The sequence below is a fragment of the Pezoporus wallicus genome, unplaced genomic scaffold (genome assembly GCF_028554395.1).
Source record: "Pezoporus wallicus isolate ANWC-B61680 ecotype Strahan unplaced genomic scaffold, APGP_CSIRO_Pwel_v1 contig_8542, whole genome shotgun sequence".
Taxonomy (NCBI): Eukaryota; Metazoa; Chordata; class Aves; order Psittaciformes; family Psittacidae; genus Pezoporus; species Pezoporus wallicus.
The window spans coordinates 2,694,468-2,713,889 of record NW_026640148.1 but is presented as its reverse complement, the minus strand read 5'-3'; the positions used below and the strand labels follow the sequence as shown (position 1 = coordinate 2,713,889).

At 43.5% G+C, this 19,422-nt stretch overlaps 2 protein-coding genes across 2 annotated transcripts; one reads left to right on the top strand and one right to left on the bottom strand.

The window, feature by feature from the left end:
- Positions 1–315: 315 nt before the first annotated feature.
- On the top strand, positions 316–1,670 carry MRPS25 (mitochondrial ribosomal protein S25). The gene is made up of 4 exons (XM_057417500.1): positions 316–468; positions 571–677; positions 987–1,074; positions 1,296–1,670. The coding sequence occupies exons 1-4, from the start codon at positions 335–337 to the stop codon at positions 1,486–1,488; spliced, it is 522 nt and encodes a 173-aa protein (XP_057273483.1). The 5' UTR covers positions 316–334; the 3' UTR covers positions 1,489–1,670.
- Positions 1,671–3,751: 2,081 nt separating this feature from the next.
- RBSN (rabenosyn, RAB effector) lies at positions 3,752–13,664 on the bottom strand. The gene is made up of 10 exons (XM_057417489.1): positions 12,000–13,664; positions 11,474–11,574; positions 10,820–10,865; positions 10,545–10,706; positions 9,416–9,657; positions 8,505–8,575; positions 7,486–7,572; positions 6,919–7,021; positions 6,390–6,464; positions 3,752–5,515 (listed from the first exon to the last, which is right to left on the bottom strand). The coding sequence occupies exons 1-10, from the start codon at positions 12,019–12,021 to the stop codon at positions 4,379–4,381; spliced, it is 2,046 nt and encodes a 681-aa protein (XP_057273472.1). The 5' UTR covers positions 12,022–13,664; the 3' UTR covers positions 3,752–4,378.
- Positions 13,665–19,422: the final 5,758 nt, after the last annotated feature.

Here is a 19,422-nt window from a genome sequence, read left to right as displayed (position 1 = left end):
TAACGGGCTCGGGCTCTGTTCCGCACAGCGGGTGAACTCCCGCGTCCAGCCGGGCACGTTTTCCTTAGGCACAAAACGCGGGTTTGCATTTGACAGAGCGGTCGGGCCCGTTACCCACAGAAACGTGCGCTCGCTCGTGCCATGAACCCCATCGGGGTGAGCAACCTCCCAGCGCCCTCACCCGCTCCCGTGGGGCTAACAACGGAGGAAACGAGCGCGGCACCGCCCCACAGGCCGTGCAGCGGGTGCATTTCCGGCCTGCGCTCCGGCCACTTCCGGCTCCTCCACTTCCGGGTCCCGCCACTTCCGGGTCCCGCCACCTCCGGCCGCCGCCATGCCGATGAAGGGCCGGTTCCCCATCCGGCGCACGCTGCAGTACCTCAACCAGGGCGACATCATCTTCAAAAGCTCGGTGAAGGTGATGACCGTGAACTACAACACGGGGGGAGAGCTCAGCGAAGGGGCGAGGTGAGCGCGGGCGCGACGGGGCGCGGGGCTCAGCGCCCTCCTCAGCGGCCTCTGGGCTCGCGGAGACAGCCCGGCTGGCGCCTGTGTTCTTCTTCCTTCCAGAAAGTTTGTGTTTTTCAACATCCCGCAGATCCAGTACAAGAACCCCTGGGTGCAGATCATGCTCTTCAAGAACATGACTCCCTCGCCCTTCCTCCGGTTCTACCTGGGTAGGTCCCGCCGGCCTTGGCCTGAGCGCAGCCTCGGCTGCAGCGGTGGCTTCCCCGCTGGAAGCGGGGTCTGAACCGGCCGCGGCCTGCGCTGCAGAAGGAGGGAGCGGGTGCAGGGAAGCAGCTCCATGGGTTAGTAAAGCCCCTGCAACCCTCTGCCTCCGCCCCGAGTCATGCTCTTTGCTTTTCCTGCTTAAACGTTACACTCTACCCAACAGCAGCAGAGAGGCTGATGGCTTAGTTCTGGGTGTTTAAAACACTTTTCTCCAGCTATTGTGAAAGTGTCTGATTACAAATCTGTCTTGACAGACAATGGAGAACAAGTTTTGGTTGATGTGGAAGATAAAACCAACAAAGAGATTACTGAGCACATTAAGAAAATCCTGGGGAAAAGCAAGTAAGTGACACTTAATAACCTCCTGTACCCTCTTGCATACGTCATAATACAATCCCTGCAAACTTCTGTCAGGTATACAGAGGGAAATGCAACTTCTCCCAGATATATTTGGCATGAGCTAGGAACTGTAAATCTGTCCTTCTGGTAAACTGGGGCCAGGGGAAGGAGAGGAAATGTCACCATTCAAGCTTCTGATAATAACAAATGGATCTTGTTTCTAGAGAAACGCTTGAAAAAGAGGAGAAGGAAAAGAAAAAACTGTCACATCCGGGAACGTTTGGGCCCAAGAAGTACCATCTGCGAGAATGTATGTGCGAAATTGAAGGCCAGGTTCCCTGCCCTGCTTTTGTGCCACTGCCCAAAGAGATGAGGGGAAAATACAAAGCTGCAATGAAAAATGAAGCATCAGCCTGAAAGCTCAAGCCATGCAGTTGTTTTTCCTCGGGGCTGGATAATCAAGGTACTTCAGTGGGAAAAAGAACTAAAAGCTCCTGGAAACAGGAACAAACAAGTTCATATAATACACGGGAGACAAAGTTTTCTCAGAGCTACAATAAGAATAATTAAAGTGAAAAATAAATAGAAGCTGAAAGCCAGCTTTTTTTGGTGCCAGTTTTACAAAGCATTACAGTCAACACTGCATATAAGGCAAACAGAACAAGTGAAACAATGACTGTATCCTACTTGTGCCTGCATGTATAAGGTTGTATAATGAGATCATGTTTGTTTTGGATAGAGACTAGGCTAAAAGTCTTTTCTGAATCATCACAGCTTCTGCCTTACCAAACAGTCACACAATACCTCTAATAGCAGATAAACATGTGCTTGTACTGTATTGCTTGCAATTTGGAGCAGCTGACTGCGGAGCTAAGGACCGAGTACAAAACTTCACACCAGTTCACCTGTCCTATAAGAACTGTCCAGACCAAACACAGCACAAAATAAACATGTTGGTTTATTTCATCTCTTTACAAAGTTCCCACACAGAGCAGCGCATGCAGCTTTAACAAAATTCAACGCTAGTCATTTACTGAGCTTTATGGACGTCTTCATTCCTTTGTGCCTCGTGAGCCTCACAACAGCCCAAATATCAGCGTAAAGTCTTCACTTTGGAGATGACTTTAGGTATGAGTTGTCTAGTCTGTCACATTAACACTGACAAAAGATGAGGTATGCTAGTTTGTTATCTGCTTGTAAAAATACATGTACAATAAGGCTACTTTAATTATTAGTGTATTAGACTGAAAATACAAACAAGGCAGGATAGCTGCAACAAGGAAAAAACACTTTTAAAATATGGAAGCTGAATCCACTGAAACTATTTTTCATGTTGGTTCCAAAACAGCTCTGGGTTACAGTGCAGGGCACAGTCCTCCTGACCAGTGAACAGCCTTAAATATCTACCTCACACTGCTTCTGTTAAAACAGTTCCAGGGGTTACATTTCCCTGTCTTAACATCCGTTTTCTCCTACCTTTGTAAATTTGGTGCCACAGGGCACATTTTATTAGGTTATGAGCTTTGAGAATCCTGTGCTCCTTTCACCTGGTGCCAAGTAACACTCAGGGACTAAAAATCTAATCAAACATCTTGGTATAAAACCTTCATGGTCTTGCTCTGCACACCTTTCAACATCAGATTTAGACTACAGTAAGAACATCAAGTGTCTTTAATGGGCTGCTCATTTTTGATTAGTTACTAGTGCTGTTAAGTAAGGAGGTGGCTTGGTTTTTTTAAACAAGAGTTCTGCAAATCCCCTCCTCCATCAATTTATAGCGAGCTAAAACCAGAGTCCCCGCTCTCCAGGTAGTGCAATTATTTGTGTCTCTAAAATGTTACACAACGCTTGGGTTACAGCTGTGCTAATTAATATATATTATCAGAGACTTAGTTAACACGTGTCCCATTCCATGAAAGTTTACACTTCTGAATAAGCCCACTATTAGTGCTATACAGGGTGATCTGTACAATTTCCTTTATTTCAGCTTTAAATAAATACATCTTTTGGATTAACTTCTCCCTTCCACCCTTTCACACACCGATGCCTGATGATGGACCTCTGTCAAAGATAAAAATCCAGGCAGCTCAGACTCCCATCTCTCGCAAAGACACGGGCTGACCTAACCTGAAGGGATCCCACATTTCTGATACCAACCTTCAGAGCCCAGCTCTAAGCCCTCCTGCATTACCAGTGCTGGCCATCACCCAGGCATCCCCTGGACCACAGGATCCCAAGATCACTCAAATTTGGAGCTTCTTACTTAAAACAGACATACCTGATTCTCAGAACAACTTCCAAAGGGAATCAAATATGAAACAGAACTGCTATTTGACCCTATGGCCACAGACTGTCTCCCAACTGTCACAGAATTCCAGTTCAGTGGCACTGCAGCTCTCCATTGTAAACAAGATTTCTGTTCCTTGAATTCTACAAAAAGAGGGTTCCAGTCTCACAAATGACACACGTGATCATTCGGTCACCCAGAGAAGGAATGTGCAGATTCCACAAGATAATTAGGAATTGGAGGGTCACTCCTACTGTAGTCTGAAATGGTGCCAGCCTGATGCTCTTCTCCCCGGAAACAAGTAGGTACTTGCTTCCTGAAGCAGGGCTCTGAAGTCAACCCAGCATGCTCTATTATTGTAGTTTGTGCTCCGAGCAAAAAGGAGACTAAAGGTGATGAAAACACAGCATCCAGATTTTTATAAACATATTAAAAGTTACTCATGTTAAGATCAGTTAGAAAGTTCTCAGTCTTAAAATCCCTTTTACATATTAGCATTGCACAAAATTGATCTGTATATTCCGCACCTCAAAGAATCACAGTAGCCTTTTTACAGCACTTCCTGCTAACACCATCAGGCACTGTAGCACTGCACCATAACATTACTGGGATGCAGAACTTGAAAAGTTTTTGTCTCCCTTTAGTTAAACCCCCACTCGAAAGGCCAATACTGTTGTAACAGAAAGGGGGAAAGAGAACAACCAACATTGCAACCATTTCCAAATCACAGTTCCCTATTAGCACTTAGCCACTGCGACCAAAATAAACACAGAACAAGACCAGGCAGCACTGTTGTAACAAGTCATTCCAAAACTCCTTAACACAAGTGTCTGGGACCAGCAGCATACCTCAGCGATTCTTCAAGACTGAGTAGTAGTGGAAATGCCTAGCTGAAAGTGCATGAAAGTCAAGACTCCCCCAATTCCCCCTTGTGATCTGTACTCCTCTTTGCAAGTATCTGCTCTACCTTCCCATATCTTAACAGCAGATTTAAAATAATGGTTACCAAGCCCCATTGCTTCAGCAGCTGGATTTCTCCTTCTGCTTTGCTAGTGTGCGCTTCAATTCCTTTAAGTTCTCTGTCAGTACCTCCACCTCATCCATTCGTCCACTATGTTTGGCATCAAATATATAAGCTTTGATATTATCTATCTGTTGAAGAAGCAGTTCTTCCTCTATAGCCTCCTCTCCAGAATTCTCACTGTCGTCCTCCACTTCAAAGGGATTGGTAGAAGATCCCTCTTCAAAAGGATTCCCAGAATTCCAGCTGCCCTCTGGTTTTTTAAATGGATTTTCATCCTCTTCAAAAGGGTTTGAAGTACTGCCAGGTGCTCCGTTGGTTTGTTCCTCCTCCTCCTCATTTTCAAATGGATTATATTCCTTTTTATCACTTTGCAAACCTGTGTTAGAGAAAGAAACCATTGGAGAAGTGTCTTTGGCAAATGGGTTAGCAGGATCTTCCTCTAACTGAGGGGTATCTGCTTCGTCTTCAAAGGGGTTTAGACTGGCTGGCTGATCTTGGGCTTTGTCACACTGTGGGACGTTCTGGGGTGCAAACGTGAAAATCAAGTGCTCTTTAGCTGGCAGCTGCTCAACAGCAGGAGTTTCAAAACCTGGGTCCCCTCTGACCCGAGTAATATCCAAATCCAGTGCACACGCTGTCAAGTTATGGTTCTCATTTACAACTCCCTGCTGATGCTGCTTGACTTCTCTGAAGTCTAAGGAGCGTGTCCTTGAATGCTGAGACATGAGTTTGTGGTGTTCTCTTTCCCACTCTTTTTCACAAAGCACTTGAAGTTCCTCCCTCTGCATCTCTTCCTCTTCTGCCTGTTTTTTAGACAGCTCAATAGCTTTCAGAGTTTGTTGTTGATCATACTCATCCTGAAGCTGCCTCAGGTTCTCTTGCAACATATGGACCTCATCTATCCTATTCGCAGCCTTTGCTTGCTTAATAAAGGATGTAATATTGTCAATCTGCTGAAGAAGAGGGTCTGCTATCTCACTCTCACGTGATATGCTAGATGTAGGTAACCAGCCTTCAGATTTCCTGACTGTTTCTTTCTTCAGGTGAGTTGCATCACCATTAACTGCAGCTGCAGATCTGGAGATTAAATCTTTCTGCTTTTCTTCTTGCTTTCCATGTGTTTCAAGAGCCACCTAAAGTGAAGAACACATACTAAGAGAACACCATGACCATGAAACATCCTGTTCTAAACATGTGCAGGTACAAGCAACTCACTGATCTTAGACATTGCTGGCTGTCACTGAAAGGAATCAGCTGCGTTTCTGGTGACTTTGCAGAGAAAAACTTATTTTCATAGTACTACCCAAATGCTTCCCTTCAGTTTGTTTGTGATGATATTGAGCAAAGTCCCATGACTTCTGCCTCTACAAACTTAAAGGCAAGCAAGAGCAGTGACAGTGCTTTATAGAGAACAAGAAATGCTGAATGCAACTGTGCAAAGAGTGCTCTAAGACTGATTTGGACAGCAACGGGATCACACCTGACTATAGCAGACATCTGTAGTAGAGCATCTTGTGTTAAAAGGCCATCCATATCATTAGCTTTTGGAGTGCAACAATTCTTATTTCTCAACTTCTACCTCAAAATAAAGCTGCTTTAGTTTACAATTAGTGATATCCTCCCTCCTAACTGAAGAAACTCTCTCAAGAGGTATCCTTATTCCCATATATCCTTTTTCACCACCAAAAGCAGCCTCCAAATTCTACTTGTGCAAATGAACTCCAGAATACAATTTGAAAACCCATGTAGATTAACACACGTAGTTTAAGGCTGCAGAAACAGCACATGCCACCAAGTCACTGCTGCTTTCTGGAGGTGTTCAGCTGCTCACTACACACCTGTTTATGTTCTGGATGATACAGTGACTGTGTTACACAAGGCATGGAACGATTTGCATTAAAAAAAAATGAAAAACTGAAATCCAGCTACTCGTGCACACACACCTATGAGGCTTAAGCTTTTGAAGGAGCCCCGACCCATGATGTAGCAGATCTTAACCTGTCTTACCATATGCAGTCTTCTCTTCTTCAGTTCTTCATACTGATCTTTGGTTGGCAGGGACATCAGGCCAAGCAGTTTCTCCTGGCAAAAATTGAAACACATCACTGCTTGCAGGCATTCAAGTATTTGAAAAGAGAGATGCCACCAACAGAACACCCCACAAAGAAAAGGTACATCTACACTGCAGTCACTGCTGCAGACCTGAGCGGGTCTTTGCTGCCAGAGCTATCCTGCTAGCTGGACACCTCAGCAAGAGACAAAGCCAAGATTCACACATTCGCTTAGGTCACTAAACTCAATGCTGCTCTGACTGCACTCTCTGTATTCAAGCTAGCTCATTTTTGGCTGCCGTAAGTCATTAGGACAAGCAATGACTACGCAAGTACATACAGACTATATGGGGAACTAATGACTACACAGAAAACGTCTAGAACTAAACCTCCTGTCAAAATTGTTGCAAGCCACAGGGATGCCTGGCAAAGAAGAGAACACTACATAAAAATCTACATTCAGTTCATAACATATGCTCCATTACCTGAACAAAAAGTGTAGCTGAATATCTTATCATTCTCTGCAGCTGTAGTGTTTTAGGATGAGGCTGGGGATCTTCATGCAGGCCTAGACTCAAAATCTTCTTACTGCATCAAAGCAAAGCCTCATGAGTTCAGAAACAAGGGCCAGCAAAAGTGCAACAGAAGGGAAGCGAGACAACACTGGATGAAACTTCATGTTTTTAGGTAAAGCACTGTGGGGGTTACAAGTTGTAAGACTTCCCACTCATCTTTAAAAAAAATACAAACAAAACCCAAAACCCAAACAAAAAACAACTGTGCCTCCATTTGTTTCCTCTGGCTTAGTTATTTGCACTGCAGAGAAATGCATGATTTTTAAGGCTGGAAAACGAAGTAGAAATTGATGGTGCACAAGGACAGCATCTACCTTTTCACACGCTCCTTACAGCTGAACAAACTGACTGTCCGTATGAATAAGCGGGTATGTGATACACAAATAGAGACACCAATAGTTGGAAAAAACTGTAGAGAAGTCATAAATAGACAGACACACACATGCTGGGGGAGGGGGGAAGGGAGAGATCTTTTACCTTAAGGCATCTATAAGTTCGTATACTTTTTGAATCTCCACCCTCAAGTCATTAGCATTGTCAAGACTGTAGGTTGTCTCCCCAGCACTAAGAAATAAATACAACTTCATTGTAAGACATGCTTCCAGCTAACAATACACACAGCACTAGAAGTTACCCCAAGATGACTAAGATTGGTCGATGAGAAAATAAACATGAGCTGGCAGCGTGTGCTCACAGCCCAGAAAGCCAACTGTATCCTGGGCTGCATCAAAAGGAGCGTGACCAGCAGGTCAAAGGAGGTGATCCTGCCCCTCTACTCTGCTCTTGTGAGACCTCACTTGGAGTATTGTGTGCAGTTCTGGTGTCCTCAACATAAAAAGGACATGGAACTGTTGGAGCAAGTCCAGAGGAGGCCACGAGGATGATCAGGGGACTGGAGCACCTCCCGTATGAAGACGGGCTGAGAAAGTTGGGGCTGTTCAGCCTGGAGAAGAGAAGGCTGCGTGGAGACCTCGGAGCAGCCTTGCACAGTATCTGAAGGGGGCCTATAGGGATGCTGGGGATGGACTCTTCATTAGGGACTGTAGTGACGGGACAAGGGGTAATGGGTTAAAACTTAAACAGGGGAAGTTTAGATTGGATATAAGGAGGAAATTCTTTCCTGTTAGGGTGGTGAGGCACTGGAATGGGTTGCCCAGGGAGGTTGTGAATGCTCCATTCCTGGTAGTGTTTAAGGCCAGGTTGTACGAAGCCTTGGGTTAGATGGTTTACGGTGAGATGGTTTAGCGAGAGGTGTCCCTGCCCATGGCAGGGGGGTTGGAATATGAGTGGCACCTCCGTGGGAAGTGCCAGTGTTACCATCCATAGGTAACTCAGTGCTACTCTGAAGAGTGTCCAAAAGACAACAGATAATCTAACAGTGCTTTTTTAATAATTTACACACTCTTGCAGACTTGGCACAGTTTCTCAGTCCTTCCTAGTCTTCTGAGGAAGAAAAGTACATACATACATTCATAAACTCAGCAAATAGGGCTTACTTTAGTGATTCTGCCATCCTTATATACTCTGGTGCCTTCTGGTCAACCTTCTCCATGCAGAATCGGAGTTTCTTGTTTAAAACAAAATGCGTGAAAAAAGAACTTCCATTAAACACTTATGCAAGTACATGCTGACATAAACCCTGCACACTGCATGTGCACATTCAAAGTTAACCATGAGAAAAGCCATTTAATTATTCAGGATGACAAGACCCTCCATTTTTCCAACACAGATGGCATAGTCAGGAACAGAGAAAGACTCCCTGAATTTCTGCAAGGTGAATTTTGCATTCAAAAGCTGTTAGAATGGGTGGCTTGGACAACTTCTAGCCTTAAATCTCTTCACAAAGCGCACCAGCTCCCACTACTATTAACTTGGGGGGGTTGTGGACTCAATTTAAAAGATACCTGATGATTGTCAGTACCTGCTTTCAACACAGTTGAAAACAATGTTCCAACCATACACTCTTGATTGATCTCACTGGTTTAAAAAAACATTTGCCATGAGTGTGATGACAAACAGTGCTGACAATATTGAGTCCTATAGCGCTACTGCAGCCCAAAGTGCACCGCGTATCATTGGTTTAAATAAGAACTGTTCTGGGGAATCCCAGCTGACACAGTTCACAATTTTGAGAGGTGCATCTCAGAACTATCGGTTCTAAGGTATGAGAATGAAGATGCATCTTAAAATGGTGTTATCATGATATAACTACTGCATGGCAATCAGCTCCATCATTTCAGACATATCTTTGTTACATGGCATAAACACGAAGTAGAATCTATTCTAACACAAGCGAGTATTAAGTCATCAAGTAAGCACTTGGACATGAGATAACAAGCCTGAAGTCAAGTAGTGACAACCGCAGGCAGACAGACTGCGGATGGAAGCAGCAAAGACTCTGATTTACCTCATAGAGTTTCACAATCTCTGGAGTGTGCTCTTTCTCATCAATCTGTTGTTCTCTTTTCAACAGGGTATCTTTGCAGTGCCGACAACATCGGATTCGGTCATCATCCTTCTCATCCAGAACTGAGCTCACGCTGCTTATGCTGCTAATGCTGCCACGGCGGGAGCCATGGACACTGTTAGGCGAGGAGTTCGGGCTCGTATGAGAGCCCAAGGCCTCTCTGCTGGCACTAGTGAGTTTGCCTAAAAATTACACACAGGTAAGTTTTACAGCAACTGGAGAAGCCAACAGATTTTACTGACACAAATGAACTGCACTTTAACAAAAACTTCACATTCAGGTCATATCAGAAAACCAAGTTGAAATAATCTGCTGAAAAAGACACACAGGGAACCTATGACAACCAAGGCTGCAAGTCAGAATTTGGGTCTTCACTGTAAACCTGCTCCATCCTAGAAGGAGCTAGAGAGCAGACTGTTGAGAAGCACCTACTTGGCTTGTGCCTAGAAGCATTCTCACGCTGGAGCTTGCAGTTATAGAACAGCATGTGCAACAACAGGTACCTTAATGTTGCCCATGTTTTGTGCTTAACTGAGCTGTTTGGAGAGTTCAGTTTATTTATTTCAACAGAAAACATGGTGTCCTCTCCAATGTGCTGAATGAGGAAATTAAAGTTTGACAGGTTTCTTAAAGGCCTGTGGCTGAATTTCTTTAATGTCAGCATGTGGACAGCCATGGCAAAGACTGGAAATACATGCAATAGTTTCAAATGTCAAGAACCTTGGCAGTTTTAATTCCCTGAGCTTATATCTTCACAATTATGGTACTTGGTAGACTCAAATACTAAATATTAATTGTATTTACTAGTAGTATATACTACTACTTCTTCTAGTAACTTTTTTAGGGTTATGTAACACTCCCAAACCTGAAGAAGGAATGGAAACAAAGAATGGAGAAATCATTTTTACTCTGTTTCACACACAAGTGGCTGAATGATGAACTAAGGACCAAGTTTTCCTCATAGACAGAATGTTACCAGCAGCTTTTTTTCTAATGGCAGAAAGGCAGGACAGAGTTAGCACTGAGTGAGCTAAGGAGAGGAGGAATTAACATCACACACCCTACTTACTTGCCAAAGGAAGACCAACAAGTTCCATGCACTTCTTGCACATAATAGACCCACAAAGGCGGCAGTGGTGACGTCGGTTTCGAATACTGAACTTATTGCCACAGTCTGGGCAGAAGGGAACATCCTGGTCACTGACCCAAGGCACAACAGACTTCTCTATAGCTGTGATACGGCAAGAGTAGGGAGGAATACACACAACATAAAATACTCATTCAATTAATTCCTCAGCTGGTTAAACTACAAGAACAAACAGTCTGAGGTAAGCTCATACCAACCTCTTATTTTGGCTGACTCAGTGTTTGCTCTGTCAAACGATGTAAGCTAGTAGGAGATAAACAACACATTCAAGAAAATGGCACTTTGCAAGAAAAAAAAACAATACAGTCCAGCCCAGTGAGAAAAAGAAACCTATAGATTTGGAGAGACAGAAGTCTCAGCCTGTTCTGCACCCGATTTCCTGCAACTTCCCTATTTATTTCTAATGCAACATTCATAAAGTAGTTCCAAACAATGACACCAAACCTGTACAAATCAGAGCATTTTGGACATAATCCTTACAGCATCCAGCATTATCTGAGACAAAATGCAAGTATATCATTGGTAGATTTTGAAGAATGGAAAGCTGGAAGAATCATGACAAACAAATCAGGGAGAAATACAGCCAATGATGAAGAAAATATATGGGGAAAGAAACAGTTCCTGAAGCAGGTGGATGTAGTATCTTCATCTTGAAACTAGTGCACAAAACAGAAGTCAAATCCACAGTATGGGCTCAGACCAAGCACAGTACTCAAGGATAAAAAAGGAAAACAGTAATGTGTGAAGAGTATTAGTTTAGTATCCTTTATAAAAGTGGCTGCTAGATAAATGGGCACACTTCATACTAAAGATATATTAAATATTAAAAATATTAAAAGCATCAAATTTACCTTTTCTAACCTGATTATTAACTTATTGACTTCTACTACATAGTGATCAATCCTGGCTGCTCGGTGTTTCTTGAAATCAGAGAGATGGCTTCTCATAGCACCTAGAGAGACAGCAAAAAAGTGTTCACAGTCACCCAGGTGTTCTGAATGGATTTAAATGCCCCTTGAAAGACAGCTCTCCACTACTTACGTCTCATCTTCAAATTAAATTTTAAAGACAAATTAGAACCCTACATTTTCATGGTGCTGCCCTAAATAAAACATGCAGGTTAAAGCCCAACCTCCAGGCTAGCAATAAAACAGCATTTTCTTTCTACTACAGAAAACAACAGGCACTATGTTGAAGACAACATCTGCAACAAAGTTTTTGCCCCTCTTCATCCCTTAGTTACATCTGGCAAGCTATTATCAGCTAGTAGTGTTCTCAAAACCAACTCCACACAGTTCCATGCAGCATCAGCAATACTGTAGCACTTTCCCAATTAAAGAAAAATCCTTGCTGCATATCACTTTCTAGCTCTCCTACCAACTTCCTGGGGCTCCCACATGTATGGATCTACTCCACCATAGCTGAATGACTCGTATCGTTCCTGAGATCCAGAATCAGTTCTGTCATCTCCTTCTCGTTTCAGCAATTTCTTCTTTGCTCTTTTGGCCTTCTGGACTAGATCTGAAAAGGATAAATCCAAGTTACCAAATGTGGCAGGTAGTCACCAAATATTTGTCACGTGAAGTTTCTCATCTTTTAGCACTGATCTTTTTCCTTGATGACAGTTTCACCCTCAACATACTCTGCTTAGAACCAGAATGTGGCTCAGGGAATCACAGATGACTTGAAATGCTCTTTGTTATCTGTCGCAAAGTAGCACTATGATCCTAATGATAAACCAGCAGTTTTAGACATTCCATTCAAGGACTTCACTGTAAAGTAGTAAGCTGTCTTTAACTATAGGACCCATTTCACAGCATTCTGGGGCATCATGCAGATAATATCTTCATTCTCTGAATTCCTGAGGACTTTCTTAGGTTTCAAGGATGTTCAACACCGTCTTGTTGCACAAACTACAAACTAAGAATTTCAGTGTGCTTGTACACATAAATACTTTCAGAAGCACTAAACAGCCCCAATCTCCTGTCAATGCTGGCAAGAGGGCAGTCTCCTGAGGCTTGAAACTCCAGACCTTCTGAAGCTACGCTCTTCTCTGTATGCTAGGAGAAGCTGAAGGCCCTACTCTTCCTGCCAGACACAGTCAGCTGTGGAAGTTATGCTACCTCCCAAAATTACACTCAGTGATATAAAATCCACTTCTCAACAAAGCTGTCAGGGATTTCTCCTCCTACTCTCAAGCCAGCACAGAAACACCAGCTAGACCCTGCAGTTCAAGTTTACACCACCTAAATAAAGAACAGATTTGCACCTGAGACTTCAAAAACCTGATACACTCAAAAAGAAGTAGGGATGCCTCATGGCTTTGTCACACACACAAAAGCTTTTCAAGCAATCCTCATAATTTTGTTTCCCATGAACTCCAACTTAACCACGTCAATATGACCCAACTGAATCAATACAGTGATTTGTAAGCATTTCTAGAACTCCAGTTAGAGTAGTTAGAGTTGAGCACAGTCCCTACAACAGGCAATTTAAATCAGTGGTTCTGCTGACCTTCCTTCTTCTAAAAGGGACCTCACTGGATAGACCTTGACATGAAAGCCTAGGACAGAAAGTAAGCAGACAAAACCAACGTCCTTTATGTAAAAACATGCATGAAAGATGGCCTGAGAAGTCACAGTACACTAGTCTAGATTAAAAGAACACTGAGAGAACAAAATCAAAGCACAGGTGTTTTGTATTAAATAAAAGCATTTTGGAAATCTTGCCAACCCAACTTGTTGCTTTCTTTCCTCTTACCATGGTGAAACCCACGGTGTTATTTTGGTTTAAACGCTCCATGGAAGCACCTGTGATTCAGCTCTTTGCAGCACTGTACCCATGTAAGAACACAGCTGCAGTACTGAGCACTCTGCCTTCGCTGTCCAACAGCGGCACAGTGCCAAGAGCCAGGAAGTAGCCAGACTGATGGAAAGCAACCTAAAGATTTGAAATATTCTGTGCTGCCCTTGAGATAGGCTTGTTAAACCCACAACGCTTTCACTGAGGAAAGAGGCTTTTGAAATAACAGTCATCAATCTCAGGGGAAAAAAAAGCAGAGGCAAGAGTAAAGATTCAGGGCAGCCAGGCCACCCTCTCTCATATAATAAACACAAAAGGACTTTTACAGGAACACACAGAATTATCACCAGGTTTGGCACATTTTTCTCTCAATGTAAGACGACACCGAGTACACAAGGGGGATAAAAGGGTAAAGATTTTACTTAAAGAGAATTCAAAGGGGTTTACAGACCGCAGATGGCAATCCACAGCACAACCCCGGGACGTTCCCAGCAGCTACTGCTACCTCCACCCACATTCTTCTTTTTCTCCCCAACAACCTTTCTGAGCTTTACACACTGTAACTGCAGTTTTACCTACTGTCCGAACACGGGATTAATAAATCAGTACCCGGCAAGTACCAGAGATTCCCTTTATTCAGTAAGGTCTTCAAGTAATGCTTGAGAATTCATCTGGGTTACAGCATATATCAAGAGTTTTCAGATAAAAACAAAGCAACCCAAAGGGCCAATAATAAGTCACACACAGAAACAGACACTTGAAGAGTGATGGGTTTTAGTGGCTGCTTCCGAATTTTCTTATCGAAAGTATCGGAAATAATGTAAAACTCCTGCCTGGGCCTGACCAGCCACCCTGGAACGGACCCTGGTACCAGGGTCTGCTGCAGCATCCCGAGGCTTTCAGGTGTATGTGAGAGAGGCTGCGTGCGATCGCTGTGACAGAATCCTGTCAGGAGCAGGGGTTCCGGGGCCTCCCGCTGCTTCGAGACATCCCACACTTAGTCGCTTCTTGTGCCGGCTGCCGGGGGGTTTGTGCCGCTAGCCGTTACTCCTGAGCGGGCTCGGGACCGGCATGGCTAACGGGGACAAGCTCGGTGTCCCCTTCCTTAGCTTGCCAAGGCATTCAAACGAAAGCGTTCCAAAGTCGAGGCGGGCGCCGTGCTGCTGGCGGAGCCGCAGGGAAGCGGGACCCCGCCAGCACCTGGCGAACCGCTGTGTCAATGGCAGAAGGTTTTCGATAGCCCCTTTGTGATGCCAGGTTCTGTTTAGTCTCAGCTGGCAGAAGACTGCTGCCCCGCGTTCCCTTGTGTGGGGGAAATAACGGCAGCGCAGAGCCTGCTCCTGCTTCACCTGTTAGAATTGCAAGCTTTTGGAGGCAGAGATTATCTTCTGTGACAATGCTATTTATACTTCAGTCCTAGACATTAAAAGTGGTTTTTCACTGCACTTTTAGGCTTGGAGTTAAGTCCTTTAAAGCATTAAAGGGTGGGAGTGTTTTTCCAAGGCATGGATTACATAACTAGATGCCCAACTTCTCTGGACTTCAAATCCCAGCTAAAGCACATGGGGTGTTCACAGACGGGTTGAGGGATTTTTACTAGTCATTCTAAATTTTGGTCTCGTTCCTGCAATCTGGCCCTTGTGCACTGACTGTTACGTGCACCTTGTCACATCACCAGTGAACTTCATCTGGTTTGTGTTTATTGTTCCATCATCTAGCAAAAGTATAATGGGAAACCAAAGTCCTAAACGTGAACTGGAGATTTAACCATAGCAGTAAATGAAGGTTAGAAACAATCAAACTCTGTTTTTTTTTTACACATACAGTTTGCTGTTAGGAACCATTATGCTCTGTTTTTCAAAACTGTGCAGTCTTGGTTCAGTTACGAGTAGAGAAAGAGGTGCTGTGGAAATAGTGTGGCACCCAGTCACAGTCCCCCTTCTGTTCAGCATGCAAAACAGAACCAGTTTTGCTGGTTGAAAACCAGTAAGGGATCTTGTCATGCTGTAAAAGCTGACCTTGTCGGGTACTGTCCCTGCAGCGCACTCAGGTACATTATAGAACATTGAGCTTTTTTGTGGGTTTTTTGTTTAAATTTATTTAACAAGTGAAGGGGCTGTTGGAACCCCAAGCATTTCTTGTTCAATGGGTGTAGGGAAGAGACAAGGAAGGTGGGTGATGGAAGCCGTGCCTGTCACTAGGTGTCACACCGAGCACGGCTGAGCCCACCGCAGACCTGCGGGGCCCTGCGGTGGATCCCCCACCCAGGGGCTGCTTGGCTGGTTGCTTGAAAGACTTTTTTCCTGCAGCAGGATGGTCCTGGCCGCTGGCAGCCCGGTCCTCTCCTGCTATTCAGAAGCCGAGAGGACCAGGTGTAAGGAAAAGCGAGGCTGTACTGAACAGCAAGCTCTTTCCTTAAACCTGTGCTTCTCTACAGCTTCGGTGACTGTGCCATTTGTTTGCATGTTTCTGGATTTAAAGAGTCTTCAACACTTTCTGAGGAACTCATTGCATATTAAGTGACTGCACTGTTTAGGATGATCTGAATCCTTATGAGAGTATTAGACTCTGGTTGGGAGACTCCCAGAGAGAATTATAGAAGTGATAATACAGCATTAGCCTTCCAGATGTAGTGATGTGTTGAATGGTCTCTGTGCACTCGCAAAGGGAAATGTGGGCTCCCGTGTCTCTGAGGGCCCCATGTCTTTTTACAGAGGAGCGCAATCCAAGTTTGTGCTGGTGTAAATGAGGATAGATTTTGGCTGCTTGTCGCTTAGTCAGGCTCATCACACTTTCCCACACGGAGAGTGTTCCCAAAATGAAAAACTCCAGGTCAGTCTAAAGCAATCCAGTTTCCACTTCTTCAAACATGAATTTTTTTCATCCAGCTAGTTGCAATAGGAAGAGAGGTATTTAGGGACAAATTAAACCTTACTGAAATGCTACAGTGGGAATACAACTAAGAAGGGGGACAGGCAGCCCTGTAGCCGTGGCACAGTCCTGTCAGAAATGTCTTCCAGTTATGTTCACGTGTGTTCTCCGACTTGTAATATCTTCAGCGCCATTTGAAATGTTAAAAATGGAATCTGATCCCAGCACGGGAGAGATTAATGTAGAGAGATTGAAGTAATTCTTGGTGATGCCCGTCTACTTCTCAGGGAATGCAGTGGGACATTTTTGTACAAGTATAGCTTACTCACTGTAAAAAATGCGTTCAATATCTGAAAGTTGTGTTGAGTTCAGTATAGATTTTGGGGTGGAAGCAGAGTGGAAAATCAGAGTGTTCTTTGGAAAATCAGTGTTCTTCCTAAACTAAGTGGCCAGTTAATTTTGAGTGGCCCTGTGTGTAAAATTGGCCTAAATTCAGTTTTGTAATTTAATGATAAATTTAAAAAAATTAATTTTGAATCTCCTAACATTGAAAGGGATTAGCATTAAATTCTTCCCACAGCATTGATTTTAATTTATTTGCAAAAAAAAAAAAATTATTGTTCATTTAGGTGGATCTAAACCAACATTTTCTCTATTTTTCATTTTGCTCATAGAACTGAATAGAGGAACACAAAGGAACACATCGCTGTTCCTTTTAACAAAGCTCGTACATTCAATGTACTCCAGTTGCTTGGAGTAAACATTTTGATACAAACCAAATCCGTTTAAGTAGTTTGTGCAGAGAGGACAGACGCTCCATTTCCATGCTAAACCATGGCTTTTCCTGTGTTTGCAGACTCCTCAATCAAAACTGGCAGGTGGTGATTTGTAAGAGCTGCAGCTGACAGCTTTTGAGCCCCATTTGTCTGATTTGCCTATTAACTGCTTCAGCACTGACAGGCCAGTCATCTGCATAAATTTATCTGGCCCTTACTGCTGCTGAAGAATCTAGGATGTTGGGCTTGAATGCTGGGGAGTGGTACCACTTGTATATAGGGTAGGTGAATTATAAAGGGCAGTAAGGAAGATTCAGAATTCCTTTGTGTTTGCATTCTATTTAATGTTTTAACTGTAGGATCCATATGCCACAATGTCTAGATTATGTTCAGGGCTCATTTCAGATTTCAAGCACCTTTATATTTGGGTGCTGTCTCCTGTAGCCTCTCTTGTATTCTATTTCCCCTATAAATTTGTACAGCAACCAGTTCCCTTCTTGAAAGCATCTCTAAAATCAGTAAGCAGATACCCTCAACAGTGGGTGTTCAATAGTGAATGATTTGTGACTTTTTGCAGGGCTGTGTTGCTGTCTTCTTCAACAGCACTTGCTTGTTTAAAGAGCTTACTTTTTGTCTTGACTGCTTTGGCTCAGAGAACCTTCCGTATAGTTTTACTATATTTTTCATTTGTCTTTGCTTCTCTTTTTACAATAGTTTATTCAGACACCCCACGCAGTAGCAGCTTCAGAATCAGGAAGGAACTTAGGCTGGAAACATATGCTTCTCTGTGAAAATCAGTTTAAAACAGCAATCATATTTTAGGCAACCTCTTCAAAGCACGTCACTTTCCCTAGTTTTTTTGGTCATAATCTCACATTTTTTTCCTATACCAATCAGCTACTGAAGTCTCTAGGCTGCATCATACTCAACTGCATTCAGGTAGGATATCCATTATAGAGAGAAGATGGCAATGAAATCGCTTCCTTTGATATGGCAAGTTGAATCCTGGTTTACCGCCATCCGACTTTGCAAGAGTATTTGCTTGATTTATTAAGTCCAGATTTCCCTTCTTTCCAGTTCATGTGAACTTGAGGAAGGTGCAGTGCATGTTAGCTGTGAGTGAATGAGGCTGAAAATAAACTCAAGAGCTGTCTTTGCCTTTTGCCTAGGATTGTTCGATTACATTAGTATCTAACATGCCCTGTCTCTGTCAGGAATCAGTAACATGTTCCAGCATACCAATGCAATTTGTGATCCAATCAGATTCTGGTTCTTAGGGGAGGCTTTGCCCTCCTTCAGCCTGCGGTCCTTCATCTCATGTAAGCAGACAGAGTGAATTGGCGGATAATTGATAAACATCCTTTTCTTGGTTTCCTTCTTAGGACTTTAAAGCTGCAGTGTTTTCACCAAGGAAAACAAAGGACAAATGTCTTCACAGAGGTATAAAAGTAACCTCAAGGCAGGATGATAATTCTGTTTTCTCAAGGAACTTTCCCATCAGAGGTCTTTGTATTCAACCCGAATCCTTCCTCATGACCCTTGTAGGACTGCAGAGTTCACGCTTTTCTTACTGGGAGTGAAGTGGAACTTCATCCACTTATCCCTTTCCTAAAACCAGAAGGATTCCTCTGTCTGCATCTTTTGTGCCATGTCTCTGTACAGTCTGGAGTTTGCCCAGACTCATCCCTTCTGCAGTGCTTCTCCATGTACCTGATTTTTATCATAGTTATTATTCATAGCAACGTCCTAACCAATGCTTTGGAAGTGCAGCTGGCTGTTTAATGTTAGCCGAGTTACCAGGCAAGCAGTGATTCTACTTCAGCCATGGTGATGATGTTGTCAAATTTTCTCCAACTAATGAGTCATTAAAAGTAGTAATAAAGGGGTTTGTTGGGGCCACATGTCCCTTAAAAACACTCAGCCCATGCTAGTTACAGTGGTCAGTTAGCAAAGTGGTCAAGGCTGGTAAGTGTGTGGGAGGGGGCACAGAACAGGAGTTGCAGGAAATGTTGATTGTACAACTTGTTCACATCAGCTTTTCCTTCCACTGCAGGAAAACAAGAAGAAAAAAGGTTCATTTTGAACATACTTGTAAAAGTTGTGCTTTAGGAATCAAATTCCCATGTCACAATGACTGGTAACATGCCAGAAATGTAAACCTGTGGTAAATAAAGAACTCCTCTGTGCATGGTTGGTTTAGTGTCATTGAAAGCTGGAAATAAGATTTTGCATGACTGGTGCAAGGCGAGTGCACAACTTTGGGTTTTCATGCTTCTCTCCCTTTCCCGCCTTGGCTTTCTTGTAGCAGCCACAGCAGCCTCCTTGTCTTGCAGGAACTGTGATGCATTTTT

Coding starts and splice junctions, on each gene's coding strand:
- MRPS25 (XM_057417500.1), top strand. CDS start 335: ATGCCGATGAAGGGCCGGTTCCCCATCCGGCGCACGCTGCAGTACCTC. Junction 469..570: donor GAGCTCAGCGAAGGGGCGAG/GTGAGCGCGGGC, acceptor TCTTCCTTCCAG/AAAGTTTGTGTTTTTCAACA. Junction 1,075..1,295: donor AAAATCCTGGGGAAAAGCAA/GTAAGTGACACT, acceptor TCTTGTTTCTAG/AGAAACGCTTGAAAAAGAGG.
- RBSN (XM_057417489.1), bottom strand. CDS start 12,021: ATGTGGGAGCCCCAGGAAGTTG. Junction 7,573..8,504: donor AGGATGGCAGAATCACTAAA/GTAAGCCCTATT, acceptor TTTATTTCTTAG/TGCTGGGGAGACAACCTACA. Junction 7,022..7,485: donor GAACTTATAGATGCCTTAAG/GTAAAAGATCTC, acceptor GCTTTGATGCAG/TAAGAAGATTTTGAGTCTAG.